The 17,929-nt window shown below is 37.1% G+C and overlaps 1 protein-coding gene across 1 annotated transcript; it reads right to left on the reverse strand.

The window, feature by feature from the left end:
• Positions 1–2,085: 2,085 nt before the first annotated feature.
• On the reverse strand, positions 2,086–10,221 carry KRT20 (keratin 20). The gene is given in 12 exon segments (XM_049767406.1): positions 2,086–2,295; positions 3,028–3,074; positions 3,894–4,111; positions 5,214–5,339; positions 5,472–5,633; positions 6,139–6,295; positions 8,134–8,215; positions 9,806–9,866; positions 9,868–9,957; positions 9,959–9,985; positions 9,987–10,067; positions 10,069–10,221. Coding segments are annotated over 12 exon segments (1,302 nt in total). The 3' UTR covers positions 2,086–2,197.
• Between the last annotated feature and the right edge of the window lie 7,708 nt (positions 10,222–17,929).

The raw sequence follows: 17,929 nt of genomic DNA on the forward strand, positions 1-17,929 counted from the left end.
TGAGAATATGATGCGCAAATTTTTGAGATATCTGACTTGCTAGCATTATGTTTACCAGGCTCAACTATATGAAAGCATAGATCAGAACAAACTTTGTTCCCTTTTATTACCAAAAGTAATAGTTGGGTAAATAAAAATGGCCCAGTTTTTTCATCCATTTCTCACTCAATGGGCATTCCCCTCACTTTTGGAATATTTTGCACAAGGTTGCTAAGATTTGGTTACAAAAGAGTACATTAGAGCAGGGGTCTTCAAACTACTGCCGGCGGGCCACATGCGGCCCGAGGAGTCTGAATCGGCCCGTCAGCAGTCAGCGCTGTTTGGTTGCCAAGATACCTGCCAGCATATACACTCAGTGTATATCCAAATATCAGGAACCATGCACTCAAAATGGTAACCATCTTTGGTAGCACTTATGCCTGTGAACAGAGTTTTTCAAGAATGAAACATCTGCAATCTCCAACCAGATCAAGATTAACTGATACCCACTTGCATCATTTGTTATGGCTGGCAGTGACAAATATGGAACCGGACATTGACCATCTCATTAGCCAAAAGCAGGCCCACAGTTCCCATTGAAATACTGGTGTGTGATCTGTTTATTTATAAATGGTTTTTATTTTATTTATATAAGATATGTGCAGTGTGAGTAGGAATTAGTAGCTCATATAGTCCGGCCCTCCAGCTCTCTAAGGGACCGTAATCCGGCCCCCACTTTAAAAAGTTTGAAGACCCCTGCATTAGAGGTTCCATTTATAAAAGATATCTATGTGGAAACTTTATATAGAAAGAAGTTGATTAGTGGTTATTGGGTATGGGTGGGAGGAAAATAGTGTTTCTTTCGTTGAAGTTTTGAGGTTTTATTAGTTTTAGATACTAGTCATTGAAATGTAATGGGCATGATTAAAATGCTCTACAATGAGAAAGTAGTCATGGTGGTCCTCAATCCTGTAAATGTACTAAACCCCGCTGAAGTGTACAAAACCAAGAAAGAATTTCTATTCTCTAACTTATATCTGATCAAAGCTGTTCTTAAGGAATAGTGAGAAACATGTCATAATATTCATATATATGTAATATATACATAACATACCACCATGTAAGGAAAGGAAACATCTGATGATTTGTGCAATATTATGAAGTTTATTAGCATCTGAAAAAAACTTGGCCTTGAGAAATGATTCACTAATTTTGCATTATATTAAATACATTTTGCTTGAAATGATCCTATCCAAGAATAAGGTAGGTGTTCATTTCATGCTGCTCAGTGTGCAGGGTTGGAATCTGACTCAAGCTATTCAAAGAACTGTGTAGAGGTTTAAAAGACACTGAAAACAAAGAGAATAAAAGAAATCATGCAAAGTGAGCAGAGTTGAAGCAATACTGATAATTTAATGAAATTAGCCAAGATATTGTCTCCATTAAAAATCCTGGGCTGGAAAGAAAGTCCAACTGACTGGAGCACATTCTTTCCATGTAGGAGTCTTGGGTTCTATCCCTTGTTCCCCAGAAACTCTTGGGAGCACCCCCTAAAAAATAATCAGGGGGGCAGCACCAGAACACTGTTAGGTGTGCCCTCTGACCTCCACCACAAACAGACAAAAATTTTTTTTTTTTTTTTGGTTTTTGGGTCACACCTGGCAGTGCTCAGGGGTTATTCCTGGCTCCAGGCTCAGAAATTGCTCCTGGCAGGCACAGGGGACCATATGGGGCGCCGGGATTCGAACCGATGACCTCCTGCATGAAAGGCAAACGCCTTACCTCCATGCTATCTCTCCGGCCCCAGACAGACAAAATTAAAGGACCAATTCATAGGCCCTGAAAGAGGGGAACCCAGAGGGAGAGGATTATTTACAATTCATTTAGAGTCTCTTCTGCTTGTGAAGAGTAAGTTGACATGTGCTGTAATTTTCAGGAACCATAATGAATTGAAAGTAGGTGGCTCTGTAGTTATTAATTTGTTTTAGAGTAAAGATGGCAGTAATGGGGTTTTAAATATCCCAGTGCTCAATGGATTTTATTTAAACATGCAATTTGCATTTCCTCTGAGTGAAACATTTTTATTCAATTAAAGAGATTGATAAATGAACTGATTTCCTTCTCTCCAGCAACTATAAAGCATTAATAGGTCTTTCTTAGAACCACTTTCTTGCAGACAGCAAAAATCCCGCTTCTGGGATGGCCTTCTGGGAACTGTTTATATTTTTTCTTCCACTTCTTTGATTTCAGATGACACAACCTTGCCATCCACTACTTCTTCCACGACTGTCTTAATCTTCCTTGTTTTCTTAACCTCTGAATTCAGATTTAAAGATAAATGGTTAGGACAGATCCATAGCTCAGGTGGTTTCTAGTAGTCAACTTTAAGTTATTGTTTTTGCATGTTTTAGAAAAAAATTAACACTAACTTCTTTCTTGTATGATCCTAAATCCATTTTATAGAATGCTTGTCTTGAATACAGGCAAGGGGTGGAGGAGGAGGGAGATGGAGGGCATTGATGGTAGGAACATTACATTGGTGAAGAGGGATGTTCTATGTTATATATATATATATATATATATATATATATATATATATATATATATATATAACTCAACTACAAACATGCTTGTAATCATGGTGCTTAAATAAGATATTTATAAAAAAAATAAGTACATGTGGACAATGTGCCATTCTCTCTGAATGTACAAGTGACCTTCATTTCTTACTCCAAAGTGAGTGGAAATATTACATGAAGTGAAATGTACATTTTATCTCATTTTCATTTCATCTTTTTATTCATTTTATATTTTCTCAGTCTCTCAGATTAATCATTCTGTCTTAGGGAATATGACCAATTCCTCACATAGAGGGTTTCTCTAAGTAATGTGTTTGATTTCCGGAATCACTAGGATATTAACCATTCACTTGAGAACTGATTTTCCTTTGTCACCAGTGGCTGATAATAAGAGGTAAATCACTGAGTGACACTGAGTGAGAGAACTATTTAAGTCTAACAGAAAATGTGTGAAAATTAGGACGCTTACCTTTATCTTCCAGGGCATGCATGTCTGTGACTATATCTCTAGTTACGCTGTGAAAAAAAAATATAAAAAGTATTATTGTCAGTTTTGAAATGGAGTACTGTCTTGTTTTCTTGGGGTATGGAGAACATTCTGTGACTCTCAGTGGTTACTCCTGGCTCTGCACTCAGAAATCACTCCTGGCTCAGGGAACCATATGGGAGGCTAGGGGATTGAACAGTGGTCTGTCCTATGTCAGCTGAGTGCAAAGCTGTCTTTTATTTTTTGTTTCTAACTGGAGAGATGTGCATTTTGGTTCTGTGATTGGGTTTCTTTCCTTTAGGTGTCTTACTTTTTAACTTGAAAACACAAACTGTCACTTCTGACTAACAAATAAGTGTCAGATGTTTTTGCAATTACAACATCAAAGTGATCACAGAAGTTCAAATTTTGGATTTTCTTGTTGATTGGTTGAATCTGATCTCGATGCCAGTTGCTTCTGCAATACTGACTTATTTTTCACTTCTTCCCACAGACCTCTACGTCCCATTGTACAATTAGAGAATCTCAGTGCTGATTCCATATAGTAATTGTGATTCTTGTAATGACACGTTGATCATAATAATGAACAACAGAACCCTCTCCATCATCTTATAATCATCTTTGAACTTAGTCCCGCCATATAATCTCAAGTGCAATGACTTTACTTGATACATTTTGGGGTGTATCTACTTCTTTGTATTTTGGTAGTGGTGTTGGTAGATGCTTATTTAAGCATGCAATTCCTTTGATGTTAGAGATTATTCTGGTGTTGTGGAATGAGTGATAGGGTTTCGAGTAGTATAGTACATAGACAATGACACAAGTTCTCTTGATTCTAAGACCCCTACCTGGATTCTCCTTCCAGAAGACGGCGATAAGTAGCAATTTCCTGCTCCAGCCTGGTTTTTATGTTAAGGAGAATATCATATTCTTTCATGTGATACTCTGCCTCATTTCTAATATTCACCAGTTGGTCCTTGAGGGCATTTAGTTGTAGCTGAATGTTGGCACATAGCTCATCATAACGAAGTTTGGTCTCTTCCAGTGTACGTTCCAAAGATTCTTTCTGAAAGAGATGGTTCCATTTTAATTTCTTTTGAGAAGCATTTCTGCACTAGTCATAGTGAGCATCATGCATATTTCTACCTCAAGTTCCTACTCTTCCCACTGAGGCAAAACTTAGCTAACCAGCTAGGTTATCATTGGCTCTTGGATTATTTATTTATTTATTTATTTATTTATTTATTTATTTATTTATTTTGCTTACTGGTCTCCTAGTGTATTGCACTGTATTATTCTTCTCAATATTGGCCCCCCTCTATGTTCTTTGTGGTGACTCTCCTTGTAGAGGGGCAATCTCCTCATTCTATAGGATTCCAGGCTTGGTCATGTGCCTTTTTCTGGCCAGTGAGACACAGGTAAAACTGATAGTGTCTTTTTTGAGGCACACCTCCAAGAACTATTAATGGGTCCAGACATTGCTTTACTTTTTCTACCACAACACTGGTAGACTCCATATTTCCCCTCTCAGCCTTACTTTTGTGTTGAAATGTCAGGGAACGAAGTTGGAACAAACCCATAAAGGATAAAATAATTGTTAGCTCCTATGATTTAATGTTGTGAGTACAGCATAAATTAGCATGAACTAACTGATTAGCTTAATCTGGGGTGACTTTATCTTTCTCCCTCATTTAAAAGTATAGTTTTTTTATTCTAATGTAGTTGAATTGCTACATCAGACCTAGTTCCCTGATTTGTTTCTCCCTTGGCATCTTTGCAGTCCACAGACCCTTGGATACATTTCTTTCTTTCTTTCTTTCTTTTTTTTTTTTTTTTGGTTTTTGGTTTTTGGGCCACACCCGGCGATGCTCAGGGGTTACTCCTGGCTGTCTGCTCAGAAATAGCTCCTGGCAGGCACGGGGGACCATATGGGACACTGGGATTCGAACCAACCACCTTGGGTCCTGGATCGGCTGCTTGCAAGGCAAACACCGCTGTGCTATCTCTCCGGGCCCCTTTCTTTCTTTTTATCTTTTAGTTTTCATGAGATTTTGGGTCTGCCTTCTTTTCAGTTTTGTAAGGGGAGTGGTCATTTCTTATGGATCCATAAATTCTAGTTGAGTACAAGTCCAAACCACTTTGAGAACTCACAGCTCGAGGTGCCTTACCACATTCTGCTGAGATCGAAGCTCTATCTCGTAGGTTTGGTAGGTATGTCTTAGCTCCTTGATTTGAATCTCAGCTCCCTTTAACTCTTCACTGCTCACTGTGACTTCTTGCTGCAGAGTGCCAATCTAAAGTTCCCAAGGTTGAAAAATAAATCAAGCAGGCAGGAAAGAAAGTTAAGAATATGAGTGATCTCTCTTTTTTATTTTTTTGGAGTAAAACCTCTACCCATTTGTTAACTATTTAACTTGTGCTATTACCTGTAATTCAAACTGTTCTTTGGCTTTCTGAAGATTCTCTTGGGCCAGGACTTCATACTTCTGCCTCATCTCATTCATGATGGCACCAAGGTTCCTGCCAGGAGCAGAGTCCACCTCCACTGTGACGGATTTGCCCAGTTGTCTGCTTAGAGCATTCACTTCCTATGAGAAGTAGAAATCTTGATTACTCTTAGTTTAAAGCACATTGTTAGATGAGACTGCCCAGACAGGACAGACTAAGTTCTTAGCCTCCTTTCATTGGGAATACATTTAAAAAAAAAGAGAGAGAGAGTTATTTAGGAGGGGCTAATTCTGGTCCAGGGATTGCTTTAAGTCAAAAGCAAACTTATGAAAAGAAGTTAGGGGGCAGGGAAGTAAGGGAACAAGGAGAGTATGTCTTGCATGGATGGGAACTGGAGTTCAGTCTCAGGTAACACATTCCCATCCCCCAGCACTGTTAGAGGGACCCTGGTACCTCCAACACAGAAGTGCCACTGAATTTGAGCATAGAACCCTTTGAATCAGTGGACTTAGTTTCACCAGAATTCTGAGGCTCCAAACCAAACACAGCTTGGGTGTTCCCTAACCCAAGAAATAAATTAGAGCTTATAACTATTATTGCAATTGCACCATCATTCCCAATATCCACCAATGATTACTTCCTTACCTCCTGATGTTCTTTTTTGAGGACAACCAGGTCTTTAGTAAGGTCTTCAATCTGTGCCTCCAGATCTGTTTTAGATATTGTTAGATCATCAAGGACTTTATTCAAACCTTGGAGATCATTTTCGACAGCCCCACGCAATGCTCTCTCATTACCATATCTGGGAATTAATGAGTGTAAAGAAATAATGAGTCCTTATGAAGACATCAGAGAAGAGGGTAAGTACTAAAATGGAAATAATTTTTACCGGGCCTAATTTACTTTAATTTAATTTTAGTATACATTGTATCCCCATTTGTCCCTTCCAAAAATGCTTGTAGGAACCAAGGAATTATAAAAATTTCTCCATAATAGAAATCTCTTTGCTTTGGGGAGAGTGGTTGAAAAAAAGTCATCTGAAACTCATTTTTTAAACTCCTAAAGTCTAGAATATTAAGAAAACAAAATATATTTCATCTTACTGTTTTGGCAAAGAGTTCTAAGCATATGTATTAAATACATATGGATTAAATATAAAAGCCAGAGCTAGATTATTTAATGAATGCACACAATCAGATTATATTTTATAGTAAAACAATACTTTTTGATCAACCAGTGCAGCCAAATTGAGTTATTTAAAATTGTCTCCTTTGGAATCTTAGATGTTTTTAAGTAGCAAGCTTAAAAAAAATGGAACCTTCATGCTGACTTAAAATGAAGAAACTTTAACCTTTTTTATCTTCAGAATTGCTTCCCTATTTTTTTTTTTTTTGATTCCTGGCAACATGAACATTCTGCCCTTACAAATCACAAAAAACTTTCTGGTGCCAGTATATTGCACACATTCAGGAAGATGGAACTCCAGTAAAGAAGCAATTTAGGAGAAGCTCTGATCTTAGGATTGTGAGAGCACTACAAGAGAGTGAATCCATTTGAAACTGTTTTCACTGTAGCCATAACTCGATGACAAAAAAACCATTGGAAAACTAGGAATTACAAAAAAAAATCATTGGGACCGGGAAGGTGGCGCTAGAGGTAAGGTGTCTGCCTTACAAGCGCTAGCCAAGGAAAGGACCGCGGTTCGATCCCCCGGCGTCCCATATGGTCCCCCCAAGCCAGGGGCGATTTCTGAGCACATAGCCAGGAGTAACCCCTGAGCGTCAAACGGGTGTGGCCCAAAAAACCAAAAAAAAAAAAATCATTGATAGAACTCAGGTTACATACTTGCAGGCACTGAAGGGAACATGGATTGACCCATTTGAAGAATCAGTGAAGGCAAACATACAACTCGCAGTAGATAACAGAGGGACTCTGATATGGAAGGGAGTTGCCAATTGCTTTGTGATTACTTCAAAGGGCAGAGTTATTAGGTTCAAAGTGTGAAAAGGTAGATGCCAACTTATTTAAGAAAGAAAAATTCCCAGGGGTGGAGAGAGAATAGTGGGCTGGATGTTTTCTTTCCTTTTCTTTTCTTTCTTTCTTTTTTTTTTTTTTTTTGGTTTTTGGGCCATACCTGCGGTGCTCAGGGGTTACTCCTGGCTGTCTGCTCAGAAATAGCTCCTGGCAGGCACGGAGGGGACCATATGGGACACCGGGATTCGAACCAACCACTTTTCGGTCCTGGATCAGCTGCTTGCAAGGCAAACACCGCTGTGCTATCTCTCCGGGGCCCCGGATGTTTGCTTTTCATGTAGCCAATTCTGGTTTGATCTTTGGTACCCCCACATGATCCTCTGAAGTCCCAGTTTGCACACACCCCCAATTCTTTCTAATAACCAGAGTTAATTAAGGAGACCCATTAATCTGGCTTGACCAGTTTTAGGATTCTGGGAGAAAAAAGTTGAAAACTGAGTCTTGGGCTAGATCAGAGAAATTTCTAACATGCTATACTCTGAGGCTCTGAGAATATTTTATGACCTTCGTTAGCAACAAACAATTGGTAAAATTGATGCATCATGAAAGTCTATTAATAGGATAATTTTCAAGAACTTTTGCCCATTGGCTACGAAAGTACCCTACTTTATTTTGAAATCTTCAATAGCCAGAATAACATTATCCATTTGCAGGACATAACGGGATTGGCTAGTATGGCATCTCTAATCTGAAAAAAACAAAACAAAACACACAGGAGAAAGGACCATTCTCAATGGAACAAGGTTTTCTGAAACTTGAATTTACACTCATGTACAATCACTAGCTTATCAAAGACAATGTCCATTTCAAGAATTTTCATATGAAATAGAAAGGAAGAAGAATGATATGGGCATTTAACACACTAGGTTATAAAAATGCAACACTAGTTTGGTTATTGGCTGGTAAGGGTTTGGTTTCCTTCAGGATTTGATTAGCTTTCTTGTGATTTTAGGAAAGAAGAATTGAATCAACTTGAGCCCATCAAAACATATCGAGTGCTTTGCCTTTGATGATGATTCTTTGATGGATTCCTCCTTCCCTTAGCTTAGACATTATTGCTATAAGGAACCCCACTGTCAATGATTTCCTCAAGACAAAAAAAAAACCAAACAAAAGACTGTACCACCTGATCCCTTAATCACCTGTATGGTCCTCTTTTGGGAACAGTTATTATTCAGGCCTCAAGTCCAGGCCCATTTTCCTATTCCTCAGTGGCATAAACTAGTATCATGTTTGGTACCTATTCTACTCAGTATTGGCTAATTGAATGTATACCTATATTGTGGGTGTTTGCCAAACTAGGGATCTCAAGATGGACAAACTCTGATCTTAAGAAACGGTTACCAATGGATAAATTCCCTACAATGTACCACCTGCACATGCTATGCTGCCGCTTAGCAGATACAGTCCAAGAGAGGGAGCTACCTATAAAAACTGATTTGGGTCATATAAATGGACATAATACCCTTGTCTCTGTATTTTTGTGCAGAGTAGATTAAAATTCATGAATCACAAATTAGCCAGGGGCAGGAATTTGTAATGTTTTTAGAGGGATCCAGAAAAAAAAAGTGACATGTTGGCATGAAAGGACAATTTTAAACATCTTTGCCTCCTATCCTCATTGTTTCAGGATCCTCAAAGTAATGTCTCTTAGAATTTCAAATCGCATTGATGTCTAATACAGCAGAAATAAAAGAGATTTGCCAGTAATCTGTGACTGTTGTCCTATTGGAATATGAAACACTGAAGTAGAAATGAAAAAACACGAGGGGACTTTCCTTGATTAGACAAGAATTTTAAAGCAATAAAAAATTTTTCTGTGTCATATCAAACTCATCACATCAGGGCGAAAGTCTTTTCTCTTCCACACAATGGTGTAAAATAGTACATATGTTGAAGGACACAGAGCAGGGCATTTATGATTGCCATAAATGTAAATTGGGGGCTATAGAACATTTTATTATGGTGGAAGCAATCTCTGAATTGCTTAGTGAGGAGGTTGAGATTATTGGAGAGCACATTTTCAAATCCAAGTTATATCTTAAAGATCTCCCCCTCTTTCTTCCATTCCCACCTTGAATCACACATCCTCGAATTCTTTGGTAGGTCATTCTATTCTTTGTCTTAGAACATTTCCATCAAGAAAAAGAGGGAGTGGAGTTTTCAAAATGGATAGGTACCAAGTATATAGTATAACCTCGAATTCTGGCTCTGAGAAACTGCGACACAAATGCAGGTGATAAGACCAACACAGTAGGCAGGAAAGGTAAACAAGAACCCTCCACCTGTCTGCGCAGCTCTTCGATTTGCTTGTAGTAAGCACTGTAGTCCCCGGACGCCACTGGGTGTGTTGGTCTCATACCACTGCCTGATCTGCAGTTCCAGCTGAGAGTTGGACTGCTCCAGAGACCGCACCCTTTCTAGGTAGTTTTGCAAGGCGGTCATTGAGGTTCTGCATTGGCAAGCTTCTCGTTGCCAGCAAACAGTTCTCCTCCCATGACATTTCCAGCGCCCACCATGTAACGGGCAGCAGAGAGCATGCGGGGTGTTGTGGCCTCCAGCCCCGCCATAGACGCTGCGGGCATAGCGCTGCTTGGCGGTCCCTTCCAATTCAGGGGGCCAGCCAAGGTTCAATGGCAGGAGTCGCCAGAGGAGGAACTCAGTGTCCTTCGGAGCTGTGGTTTTGTTCTCCATAAGGGTTCTAGGGATTGAGCACACACCAGATGCTACACACAAGATGAGGGGTGCAGAGGTCTGCTCTGGCTGGTGGACTGTGCAGCCTTTTTATATGGATCATAGGGTAAACTCCTCCTCTGCTGACTTTCTCACTTTGGGTCAATGATCTGCAGGTAGACCTTGCCTTGAGAGGATTGATTTCACTTTGTACTGCAAGCTGTTTCATTTTGTTCCAGAAATTACAACTAGAGAGAAGCCTTTCTCAGAGGGCTTTTGCTTTTGAATTCGTTTGTTCCACAAAGGTAACAATAGGAAACAGGGAGGCTGATTCTTTTCAACATTGAGGGTACTTGCAATAATAATTTAGTAGTCTGAAAGGACAGCTTCGGGGCTCAGAATAGTCACATTGGCAATATAGAATAACACGAGAAAACCTGTTTTCTTTGAGGGGAAAGCATTTTAAGTTCTACTTTCAGGAAATTTCAGCTGTAATATACAGCTGTAATATACACAGTTATCAGTGAGTCACCATATTTTAATAGGAGGACATCAACATCCTCTACACCTTAGAGGTGAAAACTTTTGGGGTTTTTGTTTTAGTTTTGAGGCCACACCCAATGATGCTCAGGGTTTAATTTCTAGCGTTAGGCTCAGAGATCTCTCCTGGCGGGACTCTGGAAATTATATGTAGTGCTGGGGATTAAACCCAGGGCAGCCTCTACCGCTGTTCGATCTCTCTAGTTCCTAGAGTTGAAAATTTGTCCCCCCTCCCCATTTTTTTAAAATCAACTTCTCCGTATATGTCCATCGCTCAGCCCCTGACAACTCCTTTTGTTACCGTTATCAGAGTTTTGTCCTTTTTTGCCTTTTTGTCCCCCCAAATTGTGCATGTCAGCGACCCCACTGTATTTCTCTTTCTCTGCTGGGATGACTTCTCACATAATATCTTCAAGGACTGTCCACGTTGTTACAAATTCTTAGTGATTGTTTTTTTTTTTGGGTCTCCCAAGCTCAGGGGTCCCAGCTATTCTTATCTGCTATTTAGGTGGATGAAGGGCCCTCAGAATACAGGAGATACTTGGGTTTCTGCCATACTGAGACCATCAATGTTTGCATTTGTTTCTTTTTGGTATGTTTGGGGCCACCCTTGGCAGTGCTCAGGGTTTATTCCTGGCTTTGTGCTCAAGAATCATTTCTGCCAGGGCTAAGGGGACCATATGTGGTGCCTTGGATCAAAGCTGGGTCAACCATGTGCAGCGTAAGTACCTACATACCTACCCTGCTGTTAAATCTCTCTGGCTCCCATTTTTTATATTTGAAAGGGTTCTCCATACTGTTTTTTTTTTTTAAGAGAAGTCACAATTTATACCACAATTCACCCACAGTGTACAAGCTTTTCTTTTTCTCCACGCCCTCACTCACAACGATTGTTTCCAGTCTTCTTGAGAGAGGTCATTTTCATTGGTGTGAAGTGAAATGTCATTGTGATTTTAATTAGCATTTTCCCAATGGCAAGTGAGAAAAATGCCTTTTTATATGCTTCTGGACATGACCGAATATTTCTTATACTTTTATGGACTCGGAGATTTTTTTTTCAGGTTAGTAATTATAAAATAATACTACAATGAGTATGCGGAGTGTCATTTCCTTTTTGAGAGTAATTTATTTTTTAATACATACCTAGAGGTGGAATTGAGTATGACACACATATACAATATTTATTTATACAAGGCACACTTGGAATTATATCTGATTTTTTTTTTTTTGGGAGAGGGGAATGTTAGGGATTAAACTCAGGGTCTTACATAAACAAGATAAGTGCCCTCCCTGCTGTACTATTTCTTCGGCCTAGAGGTCATAGATGATTAAAATATTTTATAAAATATTTTATAAAAAATGCAACACCTCAATAATAGGAATAATAGGAATGAAGCAAGCCTCTGAAGATATAATGTAGGAAAGTCAATTTAGGTTATGTGAGTGGTAATGAGATGATTAAGACTTTTTTTTTCTTTCTAATTCTCATGTTCTAGAACAAGAATTTGAGTTTTTATCCTGTAGAAGCCTGAAATAAATAGCACATTGCTTTGTGCCTAATCTGTGTAATTCAGTGTCACTCCTCTGGTGACTTTGCCTCTGCTCTGTCCATCTTGCACCGCTCCCTTCTAGAATCCCCAATGAATTTTTCCCAAAGCCCTTCTTGCATACAGTTAGTTCACTTTAGGGGCAAAGGTTAGGAGTAGTCTGAACTCCTCCTCCCAGAGCAGACTCAAAGCTATGGCAGGTGTGGTGGCCTCCAACACCATAGAATTCACCAGTCTGGATCTGATAAACATCAGAATACAAATTCTTAGTTGCACTGAACAGAAATGATTCAATTGCCATTCCCTTGTTAAGGTCCTCTTACCCTCAAATTCACACCCCATTGCAAATTGTTTCAAATTATATGAAAGCAAACAAGCAAGGATGTAAAGATAAAGAAAAATAAAAGCAATAACCTTCGAAAGCATGACTAAAACCTATGCATACTCTTTCTGAAGAAGTACAATAGACTGGTTTTAGAGGGTACATAAAAAACTATGCAGATATTGTAATTGTTTGATTTCAGTAAGTCAAACATTAATTACAGGGTTCTTCGATAACAAAAATATTTAAACCAACAGCTTTATAACTAGTAAGAAATATAACTATAATTTACATTTAAGTCAGAGTTAAAATTAAGTTTAATTTCTTGGAAAATAATTTTGTTCATTTGTAGTCACAATTTGACTAGAACTTACAGGTTAATCAACATTATTAAATTTGAATTTCAAATTGAAACTAAAATATAATATTATGGGTCTATTAATACAGAGTGAAGATATCTGATTTATTTGTTTATCGGAGTAGAAAAATTTCTACTGTGAAGACTTCTGTGTATTTATGTATGGGCCAAATAATTGTCTGACTTTACTATCACATGAATTTTATGCCTTGATTGATTATTATATTTTATTACATGACCTTAGGATATCAAGCTGGTATTTTATAGAACTTATTTTTCTCAGTTGGACTTTAGTACTGGATATAAATCCTATGGACTCTTATTCATACACAAGTCATAAATTTAGAGTACTGATATTTCAGACAATTGAGTGACTGTGTCTATAAGTAAATATTGATTAAATCACAACTTCCTGATATCTAGTAAGAGGTGTATTTTGACCTCTGAGACAGATCTACTTAGGGATTTAATGATTAATACTAAATATGTCAGTTATTTGAAGAGGGATCATAAGTACTCTAGTTGTCAGAGGACTTTTAACCTTTTTACTGGCATAGATAAATGACGACAGTCCCTATGAGATAGATACAAAATCTGCAATCTCTTGGAGGGAGGAGTATGTGCTTTCCTTAAACACCTGATTACAGTATGCTATTTGCACTGGATGAGAAGAAAAGCATATAGGAATAGTGGGCAGTTGTAGCATTGGGGTTTTAGATCAGAATAAAGTTAAGTTAGGAAAAAACAGCCTCTGTGCTTTAAAAACGAATCTACTTAAATAGTCACAAAAGATAGAATGTCTTTGACTTTCTTCAAAAATATAGTAAGGGAGAAAAGAAGTAAAAAGACAGATGATGGTTGATTCTGAATTTTTTGTTGAAGCTGGGAAATGAGTAGATGGAGAGTAACTGTGTTAGCCAACGAGTCTTGCATTTGATCCAACATTTCTATGTTGGAACATTTTAGGATATGAATAAAGTAAGCTTACAGGACAGCGTTTTGTGAGCTTACCTTGCATATTCAAGGCTTGAATAAAATTTGTTTGGTAATTTTGCCCTGCTGAGTTTTAATGAATTGTCAGATTCCCTAGATCGTAGTGACTCAAATACAATAGGAACTTGTAATCAGCCTGCCATAGGAATGATGAATGAGTTAACAAAATGAACTAATAACAGTGAATCAACGAAGTGCTGATGCTGACTTGGAGGAGAGAATGAAGAAAGCCCTGCATCCCTTATACCACTACCCCAAAGTTCTCAATGAAAATAACTAAAATTCATTAGTTCATTCTTTCCTTCCCCATTCCCTACTACCCGCCTTATTATGTATATGACAAGTTTTCATTATGTATATGGTGCATCTCCACATATTATTCTCATCTATCATCTAATTTCAAACCTATTGCAGACCCATTATGAAGGAAAGAGATCAGAAATTAAAAAATAAATGAAAACAGGATTCTAATAAGAGAACTGAGGAAGCTGTCTTGCATCCTCTGACTTTCTGGACAACATGGAGATTTTGTACTTTCTTTATGGTGATTATAAGGGCACATGATATAAAAGATAGTATAGGGCCTGCCTGAGGTAGCATTCTAATAGGGAACAACCATGCAACCTCGTATCTCACAAATCTATGTCTTTAGAGTAAGGATACTCAATAAATAAAGCTACTATGCACAAGGAAAGGTTTTCATTTTTTCTTAATTTTTAAAAATTTAAATAATTTTTTGAAATGGAATCATCATGAGATAGAGTTGCAAAGTGTTTATGATTGAGTTTCAATTATACAGTATTTTATATCTTAATCTAAATGCAGAAAAAGAAAAGTAAATAGTGAGAACTTGTTAACAGTTGGCTTCACCTAAATTTTTGTCTTTACTTCCCTGTGTCTGTATATAATTTAAGAACCTCAAGGGAATAATTTAAAGTGATTTCTTATCAGTGGTACCCTCATGGAATTCAACTCCTTTTTAAATTGATGCAGGCTCAAAGAATCCTCAGATAGAAATAAATTCTAGCAAATAGATAAACAGTGAAATTAGACTTCCAAGACTTTTATCAGATAAATATATAGTCATATACATTGTCTTAGGATAAAGAACTAAGAAATTATAAAAACTAAAATAAGATTTGAGAAATAACCTGGATGAGGCAAAGAATATAATTGAAATAAAACATTTTATGATTGGCTCCCATAGTGGATTAAGCAAAGATAAAGATAACTTGTGAACAAATAAAATTTGGCATTTTCTAGAATGATAGGTTCCTAAACCTACCATTTTCTAGATGGTAGGTTTCAAAGAAACACAATGGCAAGGTTTTCTAATACTCTAATTGAATATTACAAGATACAAAGGAAAATGGGAAAGGGATTTATTTAGTAAGATCAAAGTCAAACATTTCATAATAGTTTAAAGAAGTTATCAGATGAAAAGATACTAATGAATTCCAGTAAAGTGAATATAAACAAATAACATCACAACAAAAACCAAAATAAGAGGTCTTATAAAATGAGTGAGTGAGAGAGCAAGAGAGAGAGCGAGAGAGAGAGAGAGAGAGAGATATTTCATTCAACTAAAAACGATGATTAGGTTGACCTTGATAGACACTGGATATGGGTCAGCATCATTAATGAACACAGGAAAATTACTGTCATTCTAAAATATTCCTACTAAATAGCATTCTCTTTGAAATAAAGAAAAAAATAGTATGAGGGTAAAAATTTCCTAGGGTAACAGAAACTGAGTTTGAGTTTTAATCACCAATAGATTTTCATGAGATGCATTTGTAAGTTTCTCAAGGGAGGTAAATTAAAAGGGTGATGAACGGTTTTGTGACGTGGGAATATCTACGACCGCCCAGTGATTCCCGACTGTGAGAAACTGTAAGTGTTGCCTGTGCATATTTTTCCACTGTCCTGTCTCCTGAACCTCTTGGGAGTGGGCCGAAAAGGACCCAGAAAAATAGCTGTCCCAGAAGCTCATTTCTAACCAATGAACCCCACCACAACAAGAAGAAAAAAATCACACTACAAGCGTGACAATGGGGAAACCTCGCAGGCAAACACCATGCACAGAAAATGAAGACGATAGCGCAGATGACCTAAAAAATTCCAACCATCTGATTAACCTCTCAGATAAGGAGCTTAGAATAGAAATATGGAAGATGTTTGTAGAACTCAAAGAAAGCATAGATTGATCTGAACAGAACACAAAGACAGAAATCAGAAAACTCCAAAAAGAAAAAAAGATATTGAAAAAAAGGGTAATGAACAATTAAGGTACTAAATGTAGAATTAAATCTAAATAAAAGTGGCCCACATAATAATATGTATAATATAGAGCAAAGTAAATAACAATCTTAAGGGAATGAATAGTTATGATTCTTGACTGTTAGACATGGAGAAGTTCAGAACGTTCACTATATTTGAAATTGTGTAGTTTTAGTCTCCAAATGATGAGTAATGGCTTCCATGTTGATATATAAAAAGCCAGGTGATCAGCATAAAGGGATGAGAAGTGAAGTCACACTATATATATGTTTATTTAAACATAATTTCTAACTCATTAAGCATTGAACAATCATTGTAGAGAGATTGGAGTATTTAGATATTTTATAAATAGATCATAACCCAGGCAAAGTATACATATAATAAGAAAAATGAGCTCCAGATTTAATAATGACCTAAATGTGAAACTAAAAACTATAAAATGTTAAGTAAACTTAGAATAATATTTTTAAGAATCTGTACAGCAAGACTTCTAAGACATTAAAACTTTAAACTTTAAGGTACAAAATAGATACAAATGTAATCACTTTTGGTTGATAAAGCCACCATAATTCTAAGGATAAAGGTTTCAGACAATGGACATTTATAATTTACTTAATAAACAATATGAATTTCATCTTTAAAATACAAAAAGAATGCCTATAAATCAAGAAAAACCCAAAAGTAACCCAATGGGAATGTGGACAAAAACACAAACAGACAGGCACAAAAGAATAAAAATGAATGACTCATTTTATACTTGCCAACTGGGAAAAAAAAAGAAAAATTTTCATTTTCAAGTGAACAGAACCACTTATTGTTAAGAGGAATTCTCATCCTCCTCATTGCAATGATGGTGACTACATAAATATGTGTACTAATGTTGAAAAACAACTTGACATAGAGTTGAACATAAACATACCTATTATTCAGCAATTTATGGTAATCCCCAAATATACCACACATAAGCATGAGACAACCTGAATGGTTATCAACTGTAAAATGAATAGATATATTGACATACCCATGAACTGCTATGTAATAATTAAAAACAATCAAACAATGTTACTGATAAGAAGGAATCTTGATATTTCTTTCTGTATTGTTGTGGTGTTTCAATTACCTTTTTTATGTCCTCTCTCAAACCGAGGTTGAAAGCCTCTAGAAGGTCTCCGCCCATTTTCAAAGTATTTGACTTCTTTTTTTTAAAATAATTTTTTAGTTTTTCTTATTTTGTACCCCATTCTATTGCTTTTCTTTCCTTCAAACAAAACCACATAACTCGATTTATCTAGCCCTGCCTCTTAAATAGAGGGAGAAACAAGGGAGGGTACCAGGACCAAACAGATATATGACCACTAATAGTAAGTTAGACAAAGAAGGGTCCACCTCCTCTAGCAGCCTGGGGGGTGATGGTGGGGTATATGGGTTGCAGAAAGGGAACTGGGATGGGGGAGGACAAATTTGGTGATGGTATTCCCCTGATTCAATGTTAATATAAACCTAAAATATTACTGTGAAAGATATGTAAGCCATTATGATCACAATAAAAATTAAAAAAAAGAAGGAATCTTGAAAGGCATAATGTAATGTTGAGAAAAAGACACCAGGGCATGAACCCAAAACAATCCAACTGCTATAAAGAGTACAAAAGGAATTCATTTAAATAATAATTAAGGTATAGAATAGAAA

Source organism: Suncus etruscus, chromosome 1 (genome assembly GCF_024139225.1).
Source record: "Suncus etruscus isolate mSunEtr1 chromosome 1, mSunEtr1.pri.cur, whole genome shotgun sequence".
Lineage (NCBI taxonomy): Eukaryota > Metazoa > Chordata > Mammalia > Eulipotyphla > Soricidae > Suncus > Suncus etruscus.